This window comes from Gracilinanus agilis, chromosome X (assembly GCF_016433145.1).
Source record: "Gracilinanus agilis isolate LMUSP501 chromosome X, AgileGrace, whole genome shotgun sequence".
Classification (NCBI taxonomy): domain Eukaryota; kingdom Metazoa; phylum Chordata; class Mammalia; order Didelphimorphia; family Didelphidae; genus Gracilinanus; species Gracilinanus agilis.
Window position 1 is genome coordinate 31,330,028 of NC_058136.1, and position 22,472 is coordinate 31,352,499.

Sequence of the window (22,472 nt, forward strand, 5' to 3'; positions counted from 1 at the left end):
AACTGTGTTGGTTTTGCGCTCATTCATTTATCCTTAATTTAGTTGCAATGAGACTAGGATTCCTTTTTTTAAATCATCATTTACTAGTTTTTAAACACAGAAGCTCTCTGAAAATACAAAATGTCCCAGAAATCTTAGTACAGTTTTAGGCTATTAAAGCTTCTTTTCAGTAAAACTATTTTGAGCTATTAAAGCTTAAAATTGCACTAGACTTTTGGGACACTGCATGGTTAGGAGTAGCATCTGCTTCTTCAATTGGATGTACATATTTAATTAGCAATTGAATAGATGATTTCAAGTGAGTTAATTTTGTTAAGATGCAAACTAACAATAAAAAGAAAATATGGATTTTCTGGACCTGTGATGTCAGAGCTCCTGCTCTGCAACTTAGGGTCTTGGAAAGTTACCTAGAGCCCTGAGAAGTTCAGTGACTTGCCCAGGGTCACGCGGCAGGATGTGTCAGAGAAGGGACTGGAAGCCAGGTCTCCCTGACCCCAGGCCAGCCCTCTGTCCTCTGCCACACTGCCTTAGTTTGTTCTGACGTTAATTGCTATGGAATCAGGAATTGCAGGGTACCTTGAACATAGAACTATGCACATGGTTTCACTTTTTCATAAAGGGTTTGGAGAGGCTTCGGGGAAACACTTTTCTCCACCATAGTTTAAGAGAACTTTACTAATGTGCGCAAATGCAATATCATACAGACTTCTGACTTTTTCTTTAATCCTTGAAAAGATATCAAAAGCTGTTGTCAGGTGAAGAGAGCAGAGCAAAGAAACAATCACAAGTTGCTGGGCCTCCCTCACACTCTGGACTGGTTCTAGTTAGCTACTATTTCTTCATATCACTAAAGGGTGTTTCCAGAGTAGCATATACTGAACTCCAGATGCCTGCACAGCAAGTAACACTGCAGAAAAGACACAAGTGCATTTCCAAAGGCTATGGGTCCCTGAAAGAGCAGGACTTAAGCCTCCAAGCAAGGCAGCGGGCCCTGCAAAAACCCCATAAGGGACAAGTTTCTCCATCAGCCACTCCTTGAGCTAGGGATCTGCCTAGAGTCTGGCCCTCCCACCTCTGCTGTACCAAATCCCACTTTTTGGTATCCGCTGTGCATAACGGTTTGTGTGCTGATACGGGTCACGGAATGCCGTCATCGGATGTCTTCGAGCTGAGGCTGGAGGGCCGCTTGTCTGGATACTGTTGAGAGAGGATTCCTGTTGGGATACGGGTCAGGCTAGATGACCTCTGAGAGCCAATTCAGAGCCTGAGAGGAAAAGAAATGACCACCAGAGATGTCCTTTCTCTAACTTACATGACCTGCAAGTGTCTGGTTAACACAAAGACCCTGCTTGCCAGCCGGTTCAAAGACAGAACTGAGGCTAACTCTCGGCTGCAGGAAAGCCATGGCAAGTGTGGCTGTGAGCCCTAAGAATGAAGTCGGCTCCCCCCATAGGACAATAATACAAAGTGAGCGTGGCAAAAAGAAGTGGTGTGTGGAACCTGTAGAGCACTTTCCTGGCCCATGACTTCAAGCAGAAGCAGGTTGGCCAAGGATGGCACTTCCCAGCCTGTTCTATCATCAGCACTGACTGAGATGTTTCCCTGTTAAAGTTATCAGATGCAGGTCCTCACCTACTTTCCAATTCTTTGTTAAAAGTGTCAAAAGCCAACAGAGTTGGGTGGCTAAAGGGCTTTTCTTTTCTGGCCTCAGAATCCCTTCACCTTTGGTCAGGTGCTAATGGCTGAGCCTTTCTAGAGTGGAGATCCCTGTGTTTTCCATTGTGGGCTTTATTTACATCTAACCCAGCTTTTTCTTTGTCTTTGAAGTTTCCCTCAGCATTCGAATTCAATGAACTGTTCTTGATTACTATCTTGGATCACCTTTACAGTTGCCTTTTTGGGACTTTTTTGTGCAACTGTGAACAGCAGCGGTTAAAAGAGGTAAATATGCCCTGATTTTGTTTTATGTTTATAATGTTCATCCAGGTGTTTTTATAATCAAGTGGTTTAGTGGGGCAAATACTAGTCTAGGAGTCAAAAGAATTGGGTTCTGAGTCTGAGTTTCTCACTAACTCTCTGTTGGACCCTGGATAACAGACTTTACCTTCTCTGGGCCTCAGGCAAAAGGGAGCCTTGAGTGAGATGACCTATAAAGGTCTCTTGTATGATTTTTTTTTTTTAACCGTTACCTTCTGCCTTGGAATCACTACATATTGTTTCTAAGGCAGAAGAGCAGTAAGGGCTAGACAGTAAGGGTTAAGTGACTTCCCCGGAGTCACACAGCTAGGAAGTGTCTGAGGCCAGAGTTGAACCCAGGACCTCCCATCTCTAGGCCTGGCCTAATCCACTGAACCACCCAGCTACCCTCTTATTCTTTTCTTTTGAAGGGAATTTCCTCGGCACTTAGCAGAAGGGTACATAAAAGAAATTCATGGGTAATCTAAGAATCTCATTTCAGCCCATAGTTTAACCTTCTTTGCCATCAAACCTGTGGCAGAAACTGTTGCAGAGCTGCATTTCAGCTCCTCGCCCTTCTCTAATCATCTTCTAATCAGAAAAGTAACCCAATGTGGGGGTAGGAGAAGGAAACGATGTAGGTATTTTCATAAGCTAAATGAACATCACTCCTGAATAATTCAACATGAGTATTTTAAGTGAGAGGCAGCTAGGTGGTATAGTGGATGAATGCATTAGGCCTTGGGTCATGAAGACTTAGCTTCCTGCATTCAAATCTGGCCTCAGACACGTACTAGCTCTGTGACCCTGGCTGTTACTTAACTTACTTTCCTCATCTATAAAATGAGCAGGAGAAGAAAATAGCAAACCATTCCAGTACCTCTTCAAAGAAAACACCCAATGGGGGTCACTAAGAATTGGACGTGACTGAAAGACACAGAACAAAACATTTTAATGAATTAAACAATAGATTTCAAAATAAAATATTCTGCAATCAAACTTTTATACACTGCAAAAATGTCAAATGAATTATTTAATCATTAGCTGTAAATATCTTGGATATTTGTTCAGAGCCTTTAGAGTTCAGTTCTTTAATAGAAAAAAAGAGGTATTATTTCTGTCGCACTAGTAAGTTACAGTGCTTATATGATAATTGATCTCGTTTTGGTTACTCTTAAATTCTATTTTCTACAGAAAACATTTCATTATGATGTTAAAAATAATGATTTGCAAAACTTTTTCATCATTTTACATGGTAAAGTATAAAAGTATGATAAAAGGTTCAAGTAAATCTAAAACATTTCAAAGATAAAGATATATCTATTTCTTTTTCTTTTTTTCTTTTTATTGTCATGCAAAACACACATCCATATTGGTCATTGTTATAAGAATAAAGTCATATATAACCAAAACCCCAAAGTAAAACCTGATCTAAAAAACTACTCCATCCATTCTGTCTCTGGAGAATGCAGGTAACATTCTCCATCATAAGTCTTTCAGGATTGTTTCAGGTCATTGCTTTGCTGAGAGTAGCCAAGTTTATTGCTATTATTGTGTACTATGTTCTCCCAGTTCTGCTTATTTCACTCTGCAGATCTTTCCAGCTTTTTCTGAAATCATCTTGCTTATCATTCCTTATGGCACAATAGTATTCCATCACCAACATGTACCACAATTTGTTCAGCTATTCCCCAATTGATGGGCATTCCCCCATTTTCCAATTCTTTGCCTCTACCAAAAAAAAAAAAAAAAAAAAAAAAGCTGCTATAAATATTTTTGTACAAGTAGGTCCTTTCCCTCTTTTATCTATTTGGGATACAAACCCAGTAGTGGTATTACTGGATCAAAGAGTATGCACAGTTTTATAGCCCTTTGGGCATAGTTCCAAATTGCCATCCAGAATGTTTGGATCAATTCACAATTCCACCAGCAACGCATTAATGTCCCAATTTTGCCACGTCCCCTCCAACATTTACTTCTTTCCTTTCCTATGGGCCAATCTGATAGGTGTGAAGTGGCATCTCAGCATTGTTTTAATTTGCATTTCCCTAATCAAGAGTGATTTAGAACAGTTTTTCATATGAGCACTGATTAATTTCTTCATCTGAAAATTGCTTGTTCATATCCTTTGACCATTTGTCAATTGGGGAATGTCTTTTATTCTTATAAATTTGACTTAGTTCTCTATAAATTTGAGAAATTAGATCTTTATCAGAGGCATTTGTTATAAAAAATTTTTTCCCAGTTTGTTGTTTCCCTTCTAACCTTGCTTACATTAGTTTTGTTCATACAAAAGCTTTCTAATGTAATATGTCAAAATTATTCTTTTTACATCTTATAATATTTTCTAGCTCTTGTTTGGTCATAAATTTTTCCCTTTTCCAAAGATCTACCAGGTAAACTATTCTGTGTTCCCCTAATTTAGTTATGACTTCACTCTTTATATCTAAATTATATAGCTGTTTTGACTTTATCTTGGTATAGGATGTGATATATTTGTTTATACCTAACTTCTGCCATACTGTTTTCCAGTTTTCCCAGCAGTTTTTGTTAAAGAGTGAGTTCTCATTCCAAAAGCTGGGATCTTTGGGTTTATCAAACACGAGGTTGCTAAAATCATTTACCCCTGTATATTGTGTATCTAATCTACTGCATTGATCATTCTATTTCTTAGCCAGTACAGTGTGAGATCTGGTAATGCTAGGCATTGTTCCTTCAAATTTTTTTCATTAGTTCCTTTGATATTCTTGACCTTTTGTTCTTCCGGATGAATTGTGTTGTTTTCTAGTTAATTATTTGGTAGTTTGATAGGTGTGGTACTGAATAAATAAATTTCATTTAGGTAGAATTATCATTTTTATTATATTAGCTCAGCTTACCCGTGAGCAATTAATATTTTCCCAGTTGTTTAGTTCTGACTTTCTTTGTGTGAAAAGTGTTTTGTAATTATGTTCTTATGATCCTGGGTTTGCCTTGGCAAGTAGATTCCCAAGTATTTTATATTGTTTAGAGTTGTTTTAAATGAAATTTCTCTTTCTAACTCTTGCTGCTGGACTTGGTTTGTAAACTGTGGAAATGCTGATGATTTTTGTGGGTTTATTTTGTATCCTGCAACTTTGTTCAAGTTGTTAATTATTTCATCTAGTCTTTTAGTCAATTCTCTAGGATTCTCTAAGTAGACCATCATATCATCTGCAAAGAGTGATAGTTTAGGTTCCTCATTGCCTACTTTAATCCCTTCAATTTCTTTTTCTTCTCTAATTGCTACTGCTAGCATCTCTAATACTATATTAAATAATGGAGGTGATCATGGGCATCCTTGCTTCACTCCTCATCTTATTGGGAAGGCTTCTAACTTGCCTCCATTGCAGATGATACCTGCTGATGGTTTTAAATAGATACTACTTATCATTTTAAGGAACAACCCCATTTATTTTTCTATTGACTTATTCTATGAAGTATGGGAAATGGTTTGTCCAATAAATCATTCCCTCCACATTCTATGAAAAGCTACTTCCACAGTGGCTACGAAAGAAGCAAGATTAGGTCAGAAAATGTGTACTGTATGATTTCATTGTTATGTTCTTTGTTTTAGTCAGAGAGTGATCAATAACTTCTGAGCATATTAGACTTCTAGTACAGGAAATACTTGTCTATGGTCACTCAAATACCATTCCCCCAACACCCACCCACACACCCCATCATCTAATTATTCCTTTGGAAAAAGAAAGGGAAAGCATGGAAGCCATGAACAAGCTGCTCTGCAGCCTGGAGTTGAGCAGAGATTTTCAAAAGGTTCAGAGAAAGGATAAGTCCATTGATAGAGTCAAATTCTCCAGGAGAATTCAGCCCAGAAAGAATTGGGAGAGTTTGCACATGAATTTCTGTAGACCGCCAGTAGGGGGAATCTTTCTAAAGAGCAAATTCACCTTGGGTCAGCTGTGTTGAATCAGCCAAGAAAACTAATGTAATCTCAAGTCATGTAAAAGGCGTGTGGAACTTGGTAGGCATTGTTAGACGATATTCTAACTATGCTTGGTCATCCTGGTCAGGCATATGTTGTATTTGAGTCCAGATGCCATATTGTAGGAAGCTAGAAAACCTCCAAAGAAACATAATCAGGATAGTGGAGAATCTAAAGATGGTACCATTGAGGAATTAGTTGGGGATGTTTCGCCTGGAGAAGAGAAGGCTTGGGGTGTCGTGACAGCTGTCTTCAAGTATTTGATGAGCTGTTTTATGAAAGAGGGGTTACACTTATTCTCTTTAACCCCAGAGGACACACCTAGGAGCAAGGAGTAGAAGTTGCAAAGTGGCAGAGTTAGGTTTGAGATCAGGAAAAAATGAAAAACAGGAACTTCCTGAGGATCAGAACTGTCCCAAAGGAAAACGGGTCACCTTTGGGAAGTAGCAAGTTAATTCCTCAGCCTTGGAGGGCTTCAGAAGCTGTATTGGATCACTTAGTGGGCACGTTGCAGAGAAATTCATTTTTAGGTCTGGGTTGAAGCAGATGTCTTCTAGTTCCTTTCAACTCTAAGATTCTCTGATTCTGAAAATAATAGAAACTCGAGGGGCTCTTATCTTCCTCTTGATATGCTCTGCAAGTAGAACCTTTCCAGAAGCATTTTAACCCTAACTTCTGACCAAACTCATCAGCCCTAGGCAGCTAGGTGAGGTGTCTCTTGATTGTGCTGACATATATGGACCTGCTACAGCTAGGCCTTTTACATACAAGTTCTGACCAGAGCATTTCTAGAATGGTTTCCCACCTTTGTGTGTGCCCTCAGACATTCGGTAAAAGCAGACCTGGTACAGAGCAGCAGCCGGTACACCTGTCTTGCCTTGCCCTGATCGTCCATTACTGTTCTTTCTGTAGATATCTAACTGCTCTGTGTGGAGCTAACAGATCCACATTTTCCCTCTACTACATTCTTTCACAATATGAGTTCTTTGAAGGCAGAAGAAGTTTTTCATTTGTGTCTTTCGGTCCCCAGTGCCTAATGCACTGCAAACGATAGACGCTTGGGCAGTGTTAAACTCCGTTTTATTCAGTTGGATCCCCCTCTCCTATGAATGGCGTGGCCTGCTACCAGTTTTGATCTGAGATTACTCTTGTTGAGGAACTCGAGTTAACTGGGAATTTGCCCTTTGGAATGGCATCATTGGGGGCAGGAGCAGGAGACGGTAGGGTATCCCTGGACTTTGCCTCAAGGTCCTTGATCAATCTTCATAGACAAAAGTCTAACTAATGCATATACACATAGGCTTCCATTAAACTTGCCATCCAGTGCCTTGCATGGAAGTGACCCTGGGTTCTCAAAGGCCACATGAGTGGAACACAAGCTGTGGCATGTCCTAATAAGGTGAAATGACTGGCCATCGACTCTGGAGGTCAGGGCCCTGACCTGTTTAATCACAAGGTGGTGTGGGGATTGGTTGACTTCTTGGTGTTATAGCATCTCTCAAAGATTACCTCCTAGCTTATAGAGGAGGTATGCACTACTTTAAGAAATTTGGTGATCACGTGGTGAGAGAAGTGATTTTCCCACTGCCCTATCACCTCATCAGGACGCTGGATTCAGCTTTGGTTGCCACATTTTAGGAAAGACATTGATAAACTGAGAACCACCCCAAGATTCACTCCTACAATAGTGGGAAGCTTCAAAATCATCACATAAGAAGATTAGCTGAAGCAGTTGAGAAGACTCCAGAGGAACACGCTAGCTATCCTCAAGCATCTAAAGGGCTGTCTCATGTGGAAAAAGACTAGGGTTTAAATGAGACTTGTTTTGTTTGGCCCCTGAAGGCAGAACGAGGAGTAGTGAGTGAATCCATTTCAGTGAACACTTATTAGGTACCTGTTTTCTAGAGGGCATCCTGCTGAGCACGAGGGGTATTCTAATGGCAAGGCAAGATACAAGCACTTGTACTAAGTGGTGCGAATACAAATACAAGCAAAACTAAAGACAGCCCCTGTCCTCAAAAGGGCTTGCGTTCTAATGGGAAAAGATAACCCAAAAGGAAATTGAAAACTGTGGAGAACTGGAGTGTCAGAATCTGTTAAATCAGAGGCTGAGCCAGGAGAATAAAAGTCGGCCAGCGTATACCCATGCCCAGAATGGAGGCCTCAGGAGTGATTTGCCAATGGGGGGAGAAGGATTGGCATGGCCAAGCTATTCCAGGGTTAGAGAAGCACTAGCACGGTAGGAAGATCCAGGGCAAGTCGGCTACTGAGGCATGATGGCAAAGGCTAGAAAGTTAGAAAGAAAGCCCAAGGGGGAATGAAGGCTGGCCAGCTTGGACCCCTAATGTTTCAGTGGATCTATGACCTCAGCAGTTGAGATATTCTCTGCAAGCTACAAAGGCTACTAGGTAACACAGTGGTTAAAGTGCTGGACCTGGAGTCAGGAAGACAAAAGTTCAAATCCAGACTCAAGTACTTGCTAAAACTCTGTGGTCCTAGCCAAGTCATTTGATCTCTATCTGCCTCAGTTTCCTAATTGTAAAATGGGGCTAATAATAGTACTTACCTTCCAGAGTTGTGAAGAAAAAAATGCAATATTTTAAAGTGCCTTCCAAACCTAAAACACTGTGAAAATGCTGGCTATTAGTAAAGACAAAAATGAAACAATTAATGCCCTTGAGGGGCTTAGATTCTGTCAGAATCTCTAAGTCTTCCTGTAAGACAATTTGAAGGGGAAAAAAATTAGCCACTTTGGGGGGAGAGGTAGTAAAGGCTTCACAGAGTAGGTGATACCCGAACTAGCCCAAGAAAGAAGATAAGGAAGGGAATGAATTCAGACATGAGGGAGAGCTCGTGTGGAGTGTGGAAATAAAATTAGTCTAAACCAGGGGTCGGCAACGTATGGCTCTTGAGCCATATCTGGCTCTTTTGAGGGCCAGATACGGCTCTTTCTGCAGGAGCCATAAAGTCCATTTTTTTCAGGCGCTGTTACAGGAGCGGCACTGTGAGCACTGTACGGCTCTCACGAAATGACATTTTAAAAAATGTGGCGTTTATGGCTCTCACGGCCAAAAAGGTTGCTGACCCCTGCTCTAAACTGATCAAAACATAGTATGTATGAAGGGGAGTAATAATAGGAGGCAGGAAAGTGAGTTTAAAGCCAGGTTTTTGAGGATCTTAATTGCCTGGCTAAGAAGTTCACATTTTATACTCTGGATAGTAGAAGGCCGTCAGTGATAGATTTATTTAAAAAAAAAAAAAAGAGTTTATTAATCATATTTTTTTCCCTCACTTCGTTTTCCAAATAGAGCCTCCCCCATCCCTGAATAACAAAAAGTAGAGTTAAAAAACAAGCAGTTCATTAATTAAGTCAGAAATATTTGCTTTGTTTCACCTCCAAAAAGAAAGAAGGAGGTACATTGTCATCTCATCTTTACTGCCAAACTTGCTTATTTTAATTGCACTGCATTCAGGAATTTTTTTATTCTTTTAATTTACATCATTGTAGTCATTGTAAATGTTATTTTCTTGGTTCAGTTTGCATTGTACTCATTTACATAAGTTTCACCATATATATTTGGTATACATTTTTCACATTCATCATTTATTACGGGGCAGTAATATCCCATCACATTCCTCTATCACAATTTGTTTAGCCATCCCGCCCCCCAGTTTTTTGCTCTTACAACACATGTTGCTATAATTATTTTGATATATATGGGATGTAATTGGTAAAAAATAAATAAACTGATATACATAGGACTCTTATTTGTCTTTGTCTTACTTGGTGATATATGCCTACCATAGAATCTCTGAGTCAAAAAATACATTTTTCTTACTTTCTTAGCATTATTCTAGATCAGCATCGGCAAAGTATTAGCCCACGTGCCAGGCTGACACGGGAGAGTTGTTCCAACAGTTTATCTTTGCACAAACCTTCCCCTATTGACTTTTTCCATCTTTTGTCATATTTGTTCATGTGCTCAGTGTGAGGTGAAACCTTAGAATTGTTTTGATTTGCATATTGTCTCATTATTAGTGCTTTAGAGCAATATTTCATATGGTTGCGAATAGTTTGCAATTTCTTCACATTAGTGGTATCAAACTTAAATAGAAATGGATCTCTGTGGCTGCAAATTGATTTTAATAAAACCCAAGTCAACATTATTTCAGTTGTCCCGTATTTTTCTTTCTTTGGTTAACCATTCGCCCAACATTAATATGGTTCGGATCTGCTCTTCAAGTTTGACGCCTCTGCTCTAGATAACTGTTTGTATCCTTTGACTACTTATCCATTGGCAGGAGTGGCTTTTACAAAACACTTGGTCAGGAGCAGATGTAGGCCTGCTTTAAAGAAAATCTTTTAAACCTATCCAAAAGGAACACAGGCTGTTTCCAGAAGTAAAAAGTACTTCTTTGCTATGCCCAAAGGGCTATAAAACTGTGCATACCCTTTGATCCCTGTTATATCTACTGGTTTTGTATCCCAGAGAGATAATAAGAAAAAAGGAGAAAGGACTTACAAAAATCTTTATAGCAGCTCTTTTTGTGGTGGAAAGAATTAGGAATTGAGGGGATGTCCCTCCATTGGGGAATGGCTGAACAAATTGTGGTACATGTTGGAGATGGAATTCTATTGTGCTATAAGAAATGATGAGCAGGATGATTTCAGAAAAGGCTGGGAAGATCTGCATGAACTGACACAGAGCAAAATAAGCAGAACCAGGACAATATTGTACACAGTAACAGCAATATTGTCCAATGTTCAACTGTGAAAACTTGGCTACTCAACAATGCAATCATCTGGGACAATTCTGAAAGGCTTATGATGGGGAAGGCTATCCACTTTCCAAAGAAAGAACCATTGGAGTCAGATGGAGGCAGGTCAAAACTGACTATCTTTTGCATTGGTGTATTTACAGTTTTATTTGGGGGTTTTGGCTTTGTATGGCTGTGCTCTTACAACAGTGACCAATATGGAAGTGTGTGTTTTGCATGATGGCCCAATTCACATTGCTTACCATCTCTGGGTAATGTAAGAGGGGAGACTAGATACTTAAGGTGTGGTCGCCAAAAATCGATTGACTCAATTTCAAAATAAAATAGGCGCAAGTCAGCATGACTTTTATGGTGGTTTATTTACAATTAGGAAGGTTGAAGGTAGGGAAATTGAGAGAGAGAAACTCTGGCCTGGACCAGAGGCCCGAACCAGGTAAGAATTTAGAGGCCCCAGCAGAGGGGCACAGAAGTGAATTTGACAAGGCTTCTAGCTACAAGGCCTCCTCTAAAAAGAGAGGCCTCTTTGAGGATAGAGTCTCCAGAAATGCCAAGGGAAGAGAAAAAGAGTCAGCCTGACTTTCCCACATGACTATTCAAAGGGAAGCCGTCTGAGGTCTCACCAGAGATCCTTCTATACCAAGTTCAAAGTGTCAACTCCCTCCACAGGAAGTTACCATCATATTTAAAAGATAGCATCTTTTGTCACTTCCTGCATCCATCTCCAATTTCAAGTGGACAAATGGCAGCCTCATCACTGTTTTGGACTGCCCAAAGGGCAGTCCCTTGTTTTTGATTTGTTACTATCATGAGTGGGAAACAGACCTCCCCCCTCCCCACTTAATTCTAAGTTGGGTGACATTTCTGGTGGCTAGAGTCTAAACAGTGGATGGGGTTGAGCTGGTTCCATTTACACAGTAAGAGGAGGGAAGGAGACAGTTTGGATCTTACAATTCTGGAAAACATAAGTTGAAAATTATCATTACATGTAATTAGGAAAATAAAATATCTGAATAAAAAAAAAGAAATAAAAGTACCTTCTTACTAGAGAACTTCAAATAAATTTGATGATTATGCAGGTGGTCATAGGGTCCAAGATCCAAAGCTGTGCCCTCAGAGCCCATCTAGTCTAAGCTGGTCATTTTATAGATGAAGAAATTGAGACACATGAAGGTTCAATTTGATCACAGACCCTCTGACTCCGGTAGCTGGGTGTACTGTATAATGGATACATGTTAAAGTATGGTTGGAACTGAGCATCCTGTGAGAATCTATGATTTTGTGAGTATTCGTAATGAGAATTTTGTTGAACTTTAAATTTTGAGAGTGAAAGAGTAGTCATCATGTCTTCGATACTTTTTTTTTAACCCTTGCCTTCTGTCTTAGAATCAATACTAAGTATTGGTTCCAAGGCAGAAGAGCAGTGAGGGCTAGGCAATAGGGGTCAAGTGACTTGGCCAGGATCATACGGCTAAGAATTATCTGTGGTCAAATTTGAACCCAGGACCTCCTGTTTCCATGTCTGATTCCCAGTCACTGAGCCACCTCACTGTCTCTCTGTCTTTGATAATTCTAATGGCCCATTTCCAATTTTTCCTTTGGATAAATCCAAAGCATTGTCTAATACTGTGGAATAAACAGTCTTATAGGTCAAGCTCCCTGTAACAGTTTTTTTGGTGTTCTAATAACTAAAGCCCTTTATGCAAGATCTAAGATGGGTTCATCTTACCCTGAATTATGCCCTGAGTAAAGCTGTAGCACTTAGTGTGTGTAACTTAGACAGACAGCCCTGCAGATTCTCTAAAAAAAAAAAAAAAAAAAAAAAAAAAAAAAGCCACAAATACTCAGACGTCCCACTAGGTGGAGCTGCATGTTTATTTACTACTTTCATGGTTACTGAACTGGTTTTCAAAACTGGCCTGTCTCCTTAGAAGTATAATTTATGCTATCACTGTACAAGAAGTAGATAGGCCGAAAGAGGAATCGGTCCTCTAGAGATGAAGCTATAGCGGAACTGAAATTCCGAGACATGAAATGAATGGGTTTATGTTTGCTGTTTTGATATTAAATATATTCTTTCCTAAAGAAATGCCAAAAAGTGAAAAGTTCGGAGCAAAATGCTCTTCTTTGTCCCATAAATGGCCAATTTGTCAGCCTCAAATAATCCGCCGAAATTATTTCTTTGACTTTGTATTTTTCCTTCTCAATACTTTTGGAAGTCTTTTGTCCTTGATCTCTGCTTTATATGGCAAGTTGCTTTAGTCGGTCGGCTCCACTGCACTACTTACTTGTGTACCCAAGTGGGTGCAATGCAATGTCACTTGGGATAGGACAAAAGAGGACAGACAAAGCAGCAGCAAGTACTCCGGGGACAGTTGAGGAGAAAGGAGAACGAGGGGAGGCTAAACTAATCCTTGAAAGAATACGAGCAGTCTGAAAGGTGGAAGAGAGGAGGGAACATACTTAACCTGCTAAGTTCAAGGGCCAGTTAGTAGTCCACTCTGATGGAAATAAATGTGAAGTGAAGGAGAGTCACGCTCAGTAAAGGCGTGAGCCAGATCCTGGAAGGCTGGAAAATGCATTCGGAGGCTTTTATACTAGCAGTAGTAGGGAATCCCTGAAAGTTGTTGAGCAAGAGAGTGATATGGTTGCACTCTGATAGTTGCACAGAGGATGGGTTAGAGAAGGGAAAGACTGGAGACAGATATTTATTGTTGTTCAGTTGTTTCAGTCCTGCTCAGCTCTTCATCCATAAACCCTAAGACCTAGATCTGTGGATGTTTCTCAAATTCAATATGTACAAAATGGAATTCATCATCTCCCATCCCTCTACCTCTCTTCCCTCTTCCCTTTTTCATTTGAGGACATCTCTACCTTTAGTTACTCAGATGTACAATTTCACAAAAATTCCACTTTACCTTCTCCTTTTTCCTCCCTATAACCAGTCACAGGTTCAAGAAAATCAATGTGAGAGTGACACGGTTAGCGATAGCTATGGAAAGTACTGAGAGGTGTTTTTTTTTTAATATTTCTAATTTTTTGCTGCACAGTCATTCCATTTCCTCCATGTGCCATAGCTATTTTTTAGGCATTCATCCATTGATATCACTTTGTTTCCAGTTCTTTCCTAGCACAAAGAGCACCGCTATGAATACTGTAGCATATTTTGCACCTTTGACTTGCCTGGAATATATGCCTAATATTGGGGTGGCTGAGTCAAAAGATATCTCTTTTCCCACATAATTCTAGATGATTTTCTTGAATTGTTAGACCTCCATAGCTCAGTCAAAGATCTCTGATATGGAAGGGCTCAAATAAGAGAAGCCCCAGTTGGTACTCCAACACAAATATGTGAAGTTGTTTCTTCTGGTTGTTCTTGGTGCCTATGGTTTGTCGTGGGTGGGAGGAAAAATGGGAATTTCAACCAATCGAGTTTTCCAGTGTTATTTCACTTGGCTTTAACCAAGTGAACTTTTTACATAAGTAGTGTTTCCATCCTCTTACGTATTCATCCTTAATATAGATTGGCTTCTTTTGTATTTGTTAGGTTAGAGAGTTTTGTGGGAATAACTATACTGCCATCTTTCTAAGTCCATTGCTGACTCTTTTGCACATTACTAAGATAAGGTGTGGTTCTTTTTTTTTCTTTTTCCTTTTTCAATTATATGTAGTAACAATTTTTGGCAATTGTTTTCTGATATTTTATGATTTAGATTCTCTCCTTCCCTCCTTGCAGTCTCACTATAAGTAAGCAGTTCATTGTGGTCGCCATAAAAGCGAATCATGAGCTTGGGCTCCGGTAAGAGAAGCATAGCTTCCAGGCATAAGGAGGTGATAAAGCCTCTCTCTGCTTTGCCTCTAAGGATTGTATGGTTGAGGAAGGAAATGGCAGAGAATGTTCAGAGAAGACCATATAAGATGATTGAAACACATAAGAAATGGTTGAAAAAAATGGAGGGGGGAGGGATCTTTAGCCCAGAAAAGAAACAACTCAGGGGCACATGATAGTTTCATTCAAGTACCTGAAAGACTGTCATGCTGAAAAAGATTAGAATTGTTCCATTTGGTTCCAGAGAACAGAACCACGAGTGATGGATGGAAGTTGCAAAGAGGAAGACTTGAGCTTGATCTCAGGGAGGGAATTTCTAACAATTAGATTTAGCCCAAAAGTACATTGGGATGTATAGTGGGTTCCATCCACCACATCGAAAGTCTTCAAGCAGAACCTGAATTATCACTTGTCAAATATGTAATAGTGAGAATTCCTTTGAGTATGGGTTGGACTAGATGGCCACCAGGGTCCCCCTAGCTCAATTCAGGTACTACCTCCTATATGATTTCATTTCACCTCATCCCTTCCTTCCTCGCCCTTTAAATTATTTCCTTATTGTTTATGCCTTGTTCTACTTTCCACTTTCCCCATTAAAATGTAAGTTCTTGGAAGTCTTGGGATATAAATATCTTTGTATTCCTATGTTCCATGTTCTTGAACTGTTATACCATTATTAGATGTGTTCATTTATTTCATAGTTTTATTCAATAAAACAAGAATAATTCTTGTGCATATCATGAAAATGTTGAAGAGAAATTGAAATTTTCCTTTTATCTTTCTAGGGTGTGAATACAAAAACAATATCTTTATGGTCTTATATCAACAGCCAACTGGATGAGTTTTCTAATCCCTTCTATGTGAATTATGAAAACCATGTTTTATATCCTGTCGCTAGTCTGAATCATTTGGAATTGTGGGTAAACTATTATGTCCGATGGAATCCACGAATGAGACCTCAGGTATTTGGGTGTTTTTATTGGTCATCTCTTTTGCTTTCCAGTAAAAATAGTATCATAAAAGATTTTGTATGATAAATATTGACATGTAATGATGGTGAAAATCTGCATCTCTTCTCTTATTTCTGAATGATCTTTTATTTGTTTCATCGATCTTGACAAAGCATTTCCTAATCTGTACCAATTCACACTTTGAGCTAGTAATCCCAATGTTGTTGTTATTGTTTTTTCCTCCAATACTGGTGAGTGTATTGTTCTTCAGTAGTTTACCAATCTTTGCTGTTTTCTAACCGCTCATTTATCTCATCCAAGCCTTCTCTTCCTACATGAAGTGGCATAGAACATGTATTCATCACTCTGTATTACGGTTGAACCTTGGTTGCCCTGCTTTACATAATGATGTCCATTAGAAAAGGCGAAGGGTGGAAAGAGAACAATACACAAAGCATTTGAATACCTCAGGTATGCATGTCTGAATACAGAGGACATCCTAAAAAGAAACAACTATATTGGAAACATCTCTATAAATAATTATAAATTTGGCAATAGATGTGTGATTCATGAAACAAGTACTTGCCTTTCAGAAATACTGAAAGTTCTGGCCTCAGACACTTCCTAGCCGTGTGACCCTCTGTAGGTCACTTAACCCTGTTGCCTAGCCCTTACTTCTCTTCTATCTTGGAACCAATTCACAGCATTGATTCTAAGACAGAAGTTAAAAGTTTAAAAAAAAAAAGAAAAAAGCAATACTGAAAGATGGCCATTCCCTTTATACACTTAATATTTGCCCTACGGTAACAGATGAATTAGATAATGGTCAACTCAGGGATAAGGACAAGTACAGCCAGCTCAGTATGTCCATTTCCCATTTTATTTGCTACCTCCCTGGGTTCCTGATGCCCTTCTACAATCCATTCCCATGCTAAGACATACGTCCTGTTTGTTCTTCTCGCTTTTATTTTTATGTGTGCGTAGGAACAAGAGGATCGCAAGATTGGATTTCTATTACCATTGTCTCTATAAACAAGCTAATTTAACCCATCTGATATATGTAATTCTACCCAATCTAATTACTCTCTCCATGGATGTTTCTATTGTCTACTGGGTGACCCAAAACTTTGATTTTTTTCTTTAAGAACTGTGGTACCCCATTATTGGCAGATCTGCAGCATTACCACAGGAATATTGGTGTCTAATGATAAGTGTTTATTTATAGAAGGATCAGTTTCCTGATTGGAATTCAGCCCATTCTCTTTCTACCTCTTCACTTCTGGGCCCACTTAATTGGCGATCTGTAGTGTTTCTCCAAGATAAATGAATGATAGACCATCACTAAAGATTGCCTATGCAACTGCATATCATTGTTTGGACAGCAGGAATTCTTGATTTTTCCTCAGCATATGGGTCCAATTATTATTTTTTTTTTCTTTTTTAAACCCTTGTACTTCGGTGCATTGTTTCATAGGTGGAAGAGTGGTAAGGGTGGGCAATGGGGGTCAAGTGACTTGCCCAGGGTCACACAGCTGGGAAGTGGCTGAGGCCGGGTTTGAACCTAGGACCTCCTGTCTCTAGGCCTGACTCTCACTCCACTGAGCTACCCAGCTGCCCCAGGGTCCAATTATTTTGAGTAATTGTGAATCTTATTTGGGAGGTGATATTCTAGGGCTTATTACAACCAGCATTACCTGCTAAGAGAAAACCTCCCTATCAGTAGGGAATCCTTCTGCCGTTTAGACTTTATGTTTGACATCTTCCTTTGACAGTAGCAGTTACATTCGAGCATTGTTTTGTACTTTACTTTATATTAATAATCAGAAGATCATCAAAGTTATCTCTGTTGGAGCCAACGAGGAAACTTCAGTTCTCTTTCCCTATATGTGAAAGATACTGTAATGTTTTAAGACTGCATTTTAAGCTACTGAATCAAATGCTTTAAAAAAATTTTCTTTTAAGGGTTAGGGTAGGATTTTGTACTCTTGATCTTTCAGTCAGTTGTGTGACTGCAAAGATCTGATTTACTATAGGGAGAGTATTTGTGAAATTCTTCCTGTTCTTTTCTCATATTTTGTTCAGTAATGCCGTGGGTACCCTGGCATACCTGGATAAATTATTCTCAGCTGTGAGAAAGTAGACATAGAGGTTAGTCGCTACTTCTGCCCTATTAATTGCCCTTTTGAGGGTAGTAATAACATCAGTGATATTTTCAGAACACTCAAGTCTCTTGACCCATACTTTCACGATCATCCCATAAGCTCTCCTTTGCACTGAAGTCACTGAGTATTAAGTATATGTTGGCCAAGAATTTGGAGGTTCCCATTGAGTTCTCCAGATAATTTCTCCATTTCTTCATCCTCTGTAACAGTTATCTTCATGGCAGTCTTTTTGCTTATACTTATGAGCCACTGGAAGATAACCTGACACAGAGTCCTTGGAAATGTTTGTTGTTGCTTTTATATACATGATGACATGAACTCCCATCAACTTTTATTTGCCTCTCCAAGAAACTAGGACCCGTTCTTCTATTTAAGTGCATCTTCCTTACCTCTTCTGCTTTCATTTATGTTGTCCCTTTTGATGTGTTTCGGTTCCTATAGTGGTATGTTAGTTCTTTGGTCTTTGGATAAGGTTTCACATTGAATACCAGTAGCTAAATTCATGTCTAGGGATGGTCTAAAAGCTGTATGATTTTTAGCACCTTTTCCCTAATGTTCCTGAGGAAGAAGGGGGCATCACAAGGCTAAGGGCCATTTTGTTTCTTTCATCCCCAGATCGCCTGCCTACTGGCAGTGATCCTCTCCTCGCTCAGCTAAGCTAGTCCTTAGGCTGCAGATAGAGTCTTTTGCTAAGAGTAGAATCTGAGCCTGGATACTTAACGGTTATTTTCTGACTTGAATTGGAAATAGCTACAATCATTCTTATTTAACGTTCTCTATGACTACATTTGGCATATTTTAGTATTCAGTTCTATTGCAAAAGTAAAATGTAATAGCCTGGAGGCAGCAATTACAGGGGATCTAGTTGTTGCACTGAATAGCTATACTCTTAACCGGTTGCGTGTAAGTTACCTAGTTAGACCACATATGAAGGATTGTGTTCAGTTATGGGTGTCACATCTTCACAAGGACATTGATAAGCTGGAGAGCCTTCACAAAGAGAACGGCAAAGGGCTTCAAGTTCATCCTGTAAGAGGTCAATTGAAGGACTCGAAGATGTCCAGCCGGTAGAAGAGATGGCGTGGGGAAAGAGGGAGGGAGAATGATGGCTTTGTTCAAGTACTGGAGGGCCCCCATGCGGAAGAAGGGTTAGACTTCTACTTTGCTCCATAAGACAGGAGTAAGAGCAAAGGATAAAAGTTGTGAAGAGGCCGGTTTCAATTTGAGAACAGGAAAGACTTCCTAACAGCTAAGACCACATGTGTTCAGAAATGGCTTCTTAAGCTCTTCAGGCAAAAGTCGTTTCCTATCAGCTACAGCGTGTCCACACGATAACAGTAGGGATTGATGATGATCTTTTCTGTCCCTTGTGCCTAGCAGAGTACTTTATTCATTTTTTTTTTTTTATCCTGGGACTCCATTCTAGGAGCATAGGGCCACAACCAGTAGGCAATGGGTCACGCGGTCGCTCAGGGTCACCCAGCTGGGAAGTGTCTGAGGCCGGGTTTGAACCTAGGACCTCCCGTCTCTAGGCCTGGCTCTCACTCCACTGAGCTAGCCCAGCTGCCCCTACTTTAGGTTGCAGTTTCTTTAGCAGATGTAGTTTTTACAGGGTGGGGTTGCTAGCCCCACGCCCAACCCTCCTCCTTTTTCATCCGGGCTAGGGACCGTCCTTGGCCCAGGAGTGGTAAGGGTGGGCGGTAGGAGTCAAGTGACTTGCCCAAGGTCACACAGCTGGAAATGTCCGAGGCCGGACTTGAACCTAGGACCTCCAGTCTCTAGGCCTGGCTCTCAATCCACTGAGCCACCCAGCTGCCCCTGGGTGGCTTTATTCATAGAGTCGCTTAATAGATTAAACATCAACCTGGGTTGGGGGGGGGGGGGGGAAGGGGAGTTAGTTTGTTTTTTGCATAGGCTTTATCTGAGAGTAGTCAAAGCCCGTCATCATACACCCACTTCTCCCTTTTTTCTTGTGTCTTATACTTAACTATTTCATTTTCTATTGCATATAGAACTGTTCTGCTTCTAGGACATGTAAGTTCACTTTACCTAGCCGTGTCCTCTGTGTTTATGAATGGGACAGTACTTAGTCACGCTAGACAGTTTTTTAGAGATGAGTCAGCTAATGTTACCATTAACTGGTTCTGAACTTGAGCCATCATGTATATGAGAACTCCACTTCGAAGTTCTGGTGATGAAAATGGTTGTGTGCTTAAAGGTTAGGTACCGTATAAGAGGGAGCCGAGATGAGATTGTTTTACCTACAGGGTGTCCCAGAAGGCTTAGTGCATGTTTCACCTTTAATAACCTGAAACTGAACTCAGACTTTTGGAGAAACCATGGAGTGCTAGAATACAAATTAATAGAATCATAGAGCTGGAAAGGTCCTTGGAGCACATATGCCTGACTTGTCAAAGGTTACAATCACTCCTTTATTCAACAGATATTTAATTTTTGAATGTCTCTAGTATGTGTAAAGCACTTTGCTAGACCCTTTGGAGAACAAAAGGTATATTTTTTCTGCCCTCCAGGAGCTTGCAAGTCTAGCAGGGCAGGCAACAGGCATCCAGCTTCATTGTGTGCCTACTGTGTGCTAAACATTGTGCTAAATATTTGGAATAAAAATATTTTATTTTTACAAAGCGCATTCAAATAATTATAAGACAGTATGTGATCAGCTCAGTAGTAGAACTTCCAATAAAGTGCTCTATGCATACATAGGGGGCAGCTTGGTGGACACTGCAGTATTTACCAGTTAGAGACCTGGGCCTGGATTCAAGAAGATTCATCTTTCTGAATTCAAATCTGGCCTCAGACACTAGCTTTGCGACTCTGGCCAAGTCACTTTGCCCAGTTTGACTCAGTTTCCTCAACAATAAAATGAGCTAGAAAAGGAAATGGCAAATCACTCTAGTATCTTTGCCAAGAAAGCTCCAAATGGTGTCATGAAGACTCAGAAAAATAACTGAACAACAGCCGTGCATTAATAGGAGGAAACAATCGCGGGGGAGGGGGGGTAACAGCTCTAGTTCCCTTCTTTTCATGGCTTTAAAGCCATTATCATTGAGCATTTCGTGAACTTCACTTGCTCCGAGTTGGTAATTTCAATAATATCTCTTTCAAAGATCAAGGATGGAATTTGAAACTTAACTGAACAAAATGCCTTTGAATTGGAGAAGTCATTTTGATGGGTTCCCTCTCTGATGGCAAAGGAGCTGTGGCGAAAAACATGGTCTTTTTAAATCATACTAGAAACTATTCAACCATCTACGTAATCTAAATGAAATGGTGACTTCAGAATAGTGACTCTTTTGTGGTCTGTGGTTTCTATAGTTAAAACAGATATGATAGAAACTGATAGAAAAACATTAAGTGAGCTTTATGAGAATAATTGTCCTTGAATACATTCCAATGAAAGACAGTGACTTGTGCCTCCCCTTAAAAGTTCTTTTTTGGTGATATCTCAAGTTGACAGTCATATCTGGACGAAGCAGAAAGTAAGAAAGGTACCCTGGCACTGGTACACAGACCTCGTGGCCAATGGCCTTGATATCGTGTCTTCGGAGGGGCAGATGAAAAAATTGGAGATAGCCGGGAGAAAGAGAAGATTCAGAAGGATAGTGATAGGGTTTTTTCAAACTCTTGTAGAGTCTCCGTGTGAAAGGGATTCTGTTTGTTCTTTTTGGCCCCCAGAGAATAGAAGGAGAAATAGTGGGTGGAACTTGCAGAAAGGTATATGTTGGCATGATCAAAGGAAAGCTTCCTAGCAATCACAGTGGTCCAGAAGTAGAATTGGGGGAGCCCTTGGGGACTGAGGGGAAGGATATAGTGGAACTGCCCCAGCGGGAAATTTTTCAACACATGTTGGGTAGCCACTTCTTTGTGACTAAGGATTCTCAGTCTGGGATGAGTTGAATTGTATGGCCACTGATTCCCTTCCAGCTCTGAAATTTGGTTATTCCGAGAAATGAATTATAAGCAACATGCAAATGCAAACAGCACCGATTTTTCAGTTTTAAGAGTCTCAAAGCTTTCTAGGTTTGTTTGGGGTTTTTTCCTGAAATATTTTTGATGGCTATACAATTGTATGAAAAAATTCCAAGTATCCCACTGTCTGTATTTTGGTATTACTGTATGTATAGCCTCAAAGCCAGGAAGACCCGAGTTCATTTCCCATCTCTGCCATGTAGTGGCTGTGGGACCCAGAGGAAGTCACTTTAACTAGAAACTGCAGATACAGTAAGAAGAGTGTCCTACCTAGTGAAATCCCAGGTGCAGTTTTTGTCCCTTAGGATGTAGCCAGAGTTGTATTCCCATTGGGGATGGGATTAATTTGCTGAAATGAGTCACTGTTGACAGAGCCAGAAGTATTCTATAGTAAAATCTATTAAGACACCCAGGAAGTATAGAAGTAGAATGGACATGAATTTCTCAAAGTTTTCGCATATGCATGCACACACACGTCACACACACACCCAAAGTTAAGTCAACGAGATACATGGACATATATCTTCAAACGAGTTTATTTTAGAAACTTACACAAAGCCGTAGCCAACTTTATGTTGAAAAAAGTGAAAACTACATGTTCACATACAGTAATGAAGGTATGAAATGATGACATTTGCCCTATATAATGAGAAATCACCCTAGTTATTGGCTCTCAGAGATTTCTGATACTTAGATGTTGAAAGCAGATAATTAAATAAAATTACAATTTCTTGGCTGTGACATTCTTCCATTGATGTCAATTATATCCCAACTTCTCCATTGCCTTTGAGTTGTTATGGTTCCCCTCAAAAGTGTGTGTGTGGCCGGGAGGCGGGGGGTGGGTGGTG

At 40.0% G+C, this 22,472-nt stretch overlaps 1 protein-coding gene across 1 annotated transcript in view; it reads left to right on the top strand.

Moving 5' to 3' along the window:
* The window catches only part of LOC123253861 (myotubularin-related protein 1), a 47,200-nt gene that overhangs the window by 19,450 nt on the left and 5,278 nt on the right, over positions 1-22,472 (top strand). The window contains exons 11-12 of the mRNA XM_044682982.1: positions 1,828-1,941; positions 15,311-15,487. Of these exons, the coding sequence (XP_044538917.1) occupies positions 1,828-1,941; positions 15,311-15,487 (291 nt within the window). The remainder of the gene's footprint in view (positions 1-1,827; positions 1,942-15,310; positions 15,488-22,472) is intronic.